Source organism: Heloderma suspectum, chromosome 1 (genome assembly GCF_057233095.1).
Source record: "Heloderma suspectum isolate Gila_16-S chromosome 1, 16-S_ref, whole genome shotgun sequence".
NCBI classification, from domain to species: Eukaryota; Metazoa; Chordata; class Lepidosauria; order Squamata; family Helodermatidae; genus Heloderma; species Heloderma suspectum.
In genome coordinates, this window is record NC_139458.1 from 439537031 (window position 1) to 439542500 (window position 5470).

Genomic DNA, 5470 nt, shown 5'->3' on the forward strand with positions numbered 1-5470 from the left:
TGGTCCACACAATGGCCACGTGCAGTCCAAGAGCTCTGTCCCAGCCTTCTCTGCAGCCTTGCAAGGGTCCTTGGGTGGCACCTCTCGGCGCGTGTTGCGTGACTGCCTCAGGTGGGGAAAGTCGTGTCCTGACCCTGCACCTCCCTGCCAAAGAAGTCCCAGCCTTTGTAGGCATCTGTTGCAGGATGGTGGGGGCTGCACAGGGAGCCCATTCTACATGGCTGCCTGAACTCGCCACACATCATTCCATTCCGTGTGCGCGTGCGTGCGTGCGTGCGTGCATGTGGGTGCAGAATGAGCACACGTGGAGGCATGCGCTGCATCGGGGTGATGGCTCTGTGCTAGTGTTTCCACTGTGCCGCAGCAGGAGACCTCTTCTGCCCCAGCGAGGGCGCTCACGGCGGGTGGAGTGCCACAAAGGTGGGCCAGGTGGCTGAGCGTCTGTGTCCCAAGGGCAGCAGCGGGAAGGTGCTGCAGAGCTGCTCCTCTGGAGGGACCTGGGGGGATGTTCAGGACAACTGCACGAGCCGGTTGCTGCTCTCTGGCTTGCACAGAGCCCAGGTGCGAGGGGTCTTCCTTCAGGGAGCTGGGAGCCTGGCCTCTCTGTCTCAATTGGGAAATGGCTTCTTCGAGGGAAGCGGGGAGGCAGTCCCGCCACGAAGTGCAATGGGATGCAGGACGGCACGGTGGGAGCAGAGGAAGGCGGCGGGGGCCCTTTCGTGTGCGCAGCATGGAAGGAGAAAATAGGGAGGGAAGAACACGGGGAGTCCTGAGGCTGGGTCAGACCAAGGTCCATCAACCCAGTGTTCTGTTTGCACAGCGGCCAGCCGGCTGCCCCAATGAGAAGCCCACAAGCAGGTCGTGAGTGAAATAGCACCCTCCTGCCCATGTTCCCCAGCAAATGGTGTACAGAGGCATCATGCCTCTAATACTGGAGGTACCATACAGGGCTAGCAGCCATTGATAGCCTTGTCCTCTATGAATTTGTCCAACCACCTTATAAAGGCATCCAGATTGGTGGCCATCACTAGATCTTGCAGTAGCGAATTCCATCATTTGCGCTGTGTGAATAAGCCCTTCCTTTGATCTGCCCTGAATCTCCCACCAATCAGCCTCATGGGAGGACCCCACTGGGTTCTGGCATTGTGAGAGAGGGAGAAAAATGTCTCTCTGTCCATGTTCTCCACACCATGCATCATTTTGTGCACCTCTGTCATGTCACTTGCCTCCTTTTCTCGAAGCTAAACAGTCCCAGATGCTGTAACCTTGTAGGGGCGTTGTTCCAGCCCCTTGATCACTTGAGTTGCCCTTTTCTGCCACCTTGGCCTGCAAGAACGCTAAATGCAGGGGGGGGGGCTTTACATGGAGGGGCCCAAAGCTGTCACTGTTGAACAGGATGTGCTCCCTAAACTGCACCCCAAAGCCACCGTCTTATCAGGCTGGCCTGGAGTGTGACTGCAGTACAGCTGGAGGGGGAAGGCAACCGACAGTCCTGGACGCACTGGCATGAGAAGGACCTCCGTTCGTCCTTCTGTGTCTGTGTTGCTGCCCTGCTCTGCCCGGCTAGCCCAAGCCATTTGTAGGACCCTGTCCCAGAGAGGGGAGGTGGGGTGTGTGTGGCAGCGGAGGGGCCGGGTTTTCCATCATGGGATGCTAACTGCTGATCCCTAGACTGAGTATTGGACGTCTTGACCCAGGAGGTGAATGTCTCCCTGCCTGTCCAATCGCGTGCTGGAGATGGAGCCCTCTGCTTACACCCTCTCCTCGAAGTCCCTTCACTGGCTCCCAGTCCTGCTCCACATCAGCCTCTGGCACCCCAGTGCCCCCTCCGGTGCCCCCTTCCTCATCCTGTGGCCCAGTCTGCAGCCCCACGGCATCGTGCTGCCTCCGCCCTGTCTGTCGGGCAGTCAGCACTTCCCCTAATTCACCTCCGGAGTTAGCAAGCATCAGGTGGCTCTCTTGGCCATGGACTAGGAGCCCACCCTCAGCCGTGCACATCTCCGCTGCGGCTCCCAGGCCAGGATCCTCGTGTTGGGCGGTGCCCCCAGATGCATCACCACCTTGGGATCCCATCAGAAGGGTTGGCGTGGTGTCCAAGAGAAGCCCAGCGGGAGAGCTGCTTCAGAAGGACGTAAGCATTGCCAGGCTGGGCCAAGGCATCCAAGGGCGTGGCAGGAGATGCCCTGGGAAGCCTGGCACGATCCAGAGGGACAGGTTCTGTCCTGCAGTCCCCTCTGGATTGTTCACAGACTTCCTGGAGCATCTGAGAACGGCGCATAACCCCCACTGAACAGGGCGACCCTGGCGAGTCATTGGTGCAGGCACCGTGTCCAGGAAGGGTGGAAAAAGGGCCTCCGGGGTTGACCTGGCTGGGGAGGGGGCCACAGCTCAGAGGCATGCAGGAGGACGCAGGCTCAACCCCAGCATTTCCAGGCGAAAGGCTGCTTGGAAGCAGCGGTGACAGGGAAGACCCCTCTCTGACTGGGAAGCTCCTGCCAGCCAGTACTGGGCCAGAGGGACCAGCAGCCTTCCTCCATGCAAGGCAGCTTCCCGTGCCCTCTGTAAAGAACTGGCCGCTGCAGCATCCTACAGCCAGGGATCCATTGGCGGGCCTTTCCCGGGCCTCTCCATGGCCTCACGGCCTTGTGGCTCTGTTGGTGTGCAGCTGCTCCAGCCGGGCTGGGCAACCCGCAAGCCGAGGTCCCTTGGATGTCGGCCTGGCTGAGGACAGCGGTGGCGGCAGAGCCCAGGCAGAACCAGGAGAGCAGCTGCCCCCGGGACCTCCACACTGTGGTTGCCATGATGGAGACCCTCTCGCACGTGGCTCTGGGGGTCAGCATGCGCCTAGACAGCGGCGCCCTGACCGTGAGTGCTGCAGAGGTGGCAGGGGCTCAGGGGTGCCAGGGCAGGGTTCTGCGGGCATGCCAGGCCCGCCACAGGAGGACCCCACTCCTGAGTGCGCTTTCCCGCTGCTTGCAGTGGGGCCACAGGTGACCCATGGCGAATCCTCCTTCTGCCTGCAGGACTTGCTGGCTGCCACTGACTGGATGCTCAGCCTGGACCCTGTGGCCTGCCGTGCGGGCCCTCTGGCCGCGAGCAGCTTCCAGGTTCCTGCAGGCCGTTGAGAACCTCACCAGCCTCCTGCTGCCTCCGCCCGGTGGCTTCAGCTTGACGCTCCCCAGGCTGGAGCTCCAGAGCGCCCAACTGGGCTCTGGCTCCGGGGGCGATTTCAGCATGGCATTTGACACCGAGCCCCCCATCTGCCTGCGCATCGCTGCGGAGGAGCTGGGTGCCCTGGCATGCAGGGGACAGAACTCCACTGTCACCAGCCTGGTGCTGAAGGGGCTGGAGGGGGTCTTGCCCGGGGGGGCAGCACCCTGCCCCGGCACGGCCTGGGCAGCCTGGTGCTGGCCACCGCCATCAGGGCTCCCAGTGGGAGTGTCCGCCAGGTGGAGATTGACATGACATTTGGCCACTGGAACGCTGTGGAGGCGGAGCAGCGTCTGCAGGCCCAGTGTGTGTTCTGGGATCACAGCTTGCTGGAGGGCATGGGTGGCTGGTCCACCCAGGGGTGCCAGGCCTCTGGCACCGGAGCGGACACCAACTGCTCTTGCCAGCACCTCACGTCCTTCTCCGTCCTCATGTCTGCCTACCCAGTGCCCAGCGGCGGTGCCTTGGACTTCCTGAGGAGCCGTGGCGTCTGCGTCTCCATCGTGGCCCTGGCCGCTGTGCTCGTCATCTATTATCTCGTCTGGACTTTGGTGGTGAAGAGCAAGGTGAGAAAGGTCAATAAAGGCCCCTCCCATCAGCTCCTCTGCCCAGGGCGATCACGGTCCCAGCCACAGCAGACGGCAGAGCACCCTTTCAAAGGCGTTGCAGAGCAGACAGCTCTGCGGGGCTCAGACAAGCAAGCCAAATCACATGCTCCAGGGGAAGACACTCCCTGCCCCCGTGCTCCCCCAAATGGCAGCCAGCCAGTCCCTGACCGAGACCAAGACCAATCCAAGGGCATTTTCAGTGGAGACGTGGTGTGCTTGTTTATAATCCTGGCCTTTCCACAAACGTGGGTGCATGCAACGGTTCAGGTAAAAACAGTAATGCACAAAAGGCAATAAAGCCATGTTAGAGCAGTAAAACAGCACTGAAGCAACATTAAAGCCACCACGCACAATTGAAAAGGGCCAATGAATGAGATGTGTCTTAATTCTTTCCCGAAAAGCTGAGAGAGCAAGGCCAATCCCCGTTCGGAGGGGGAGTGTTCATTCTAGAATTTGGGAGCGATGCAGGAGAAAGCCCTTTTGCATGTGCCAGACAAAATTACTCTTTCCCGGGGGGTGGCAGCATTTACACAACTTGTTCTCCTGTGGGAATAATTCCTATGCTGATTTAAGCTGTAATGCTCAGGGGAGATCTGGAAAAGTCTAGGACCCCTGGCAAGATCAGGGACTCTTGACTCACCTGTGTTGTAAGGATCTTTTGGTCTTAGCTGAAGCCCCACCAAGTCTGACGGGTTGGGCCTGCATGGAGCGCCCCAGTCTTTTCCCCAAGCCAACGCCCCTCCTCCCGCCCTCCGACCCCTCCAACGCTGAGTCCGTTGGTTGAGGCAGACCCAGGCCTGCTGTTCTGAATCTGGCCTGCTCTCCTTCCCCAGATTTAACACAGCCACCAGGCCCCTTGGAGGAGACAAGGGACACATCCCGCCTGCCAGTCCAAGAACTGTGTCGGATGGGGAAGGAAGCAATGCCCACCTAGCCCCCCCCTCCCCAAATGGCCTCCTGTGCCCCTCGCTGCAGGGGCCATCTGCAAGGGCCAGCCTGGGTCACATGACAGAGTGACAGAATGTTGGTGTGTGTACAGGATCATCACAGGCAGCATCACAAGCTGCCTTAGGCGGAGTCAGGCGCTGGGTCCATCTAACTCAGTACTGCCAACACTGACTGGCAGCAGAGGCTCCCTGGGGTTTTTTCCTAGCCCGGCACCTCCTGCGTGCAGAGCAGGTGCTCTGTCACTGAACTGCAGCCCCTCCCCTAATGGCCAGATGCTCTTCATGCATTTTGAGGCTCCTAACAGCAGAAGCATCCTCTTGGCTGGGTGGCCTCTGCAGCTCTACAGAGCCACAGGGTGCCCTGTGAAGGCCCACACTAACCTGGAAAGATGGCGTTCGCTCTCCCCTCAAATCCCTGTCTGTGCAGACCAGGGACGTGAGGCCAGGAGCAAAATCCTCTGGACTGGCTAAATAAAGAACGCCCTTTGGATTCCCAGGTGGCCTACTTCCGCTACACCACACTGGTCAACATCGCCTTGTCCCTGCTGATGGGGAGCGTCTGGTTCCTGGGCTCCTCTGTGATGACAGCGCGCCATGAGAACGCACTCTGCGTGGCGGCAGCTTTCTTCACCCACTTCTTCCACCTGGCCATGTTCTTCTGGATGCTGGTCCAGGCCCTCCTGCTCTTCCACCAACTGATCTTCC

At 60.0% G+C, this 5470-nt stretch overlaps 1 protein-coding gene across 1 annotated transcript in view; it reads left to right on the plus strand.

Annotated features, from left to right (window-relative positions):
- The first annotated feature begins 3299 nt into the window (after positions 1-3299).
- The window catches only part of ADGRF3 (adhesion G protein-coupled receptor F3), a 3039-nt gene continuing 868 nt past the window's right edge, over positions 3300-5470 (plus strand). Inside the window, exons 1-2 of the mRNA XM_084825282.1 lie at positions 3300-3776; positions 5263-5470. The exon at positions 5263-5470 is cut by the window's right edge and continues 320 nt beyond it. Of these exons, the coding sequence (XP_084681408.1) occupies positions 3300-3776; positions 5263-5470 (685 nt within the window). The remainder of the gene's footprint in view (positions 3777-5262) is intronic.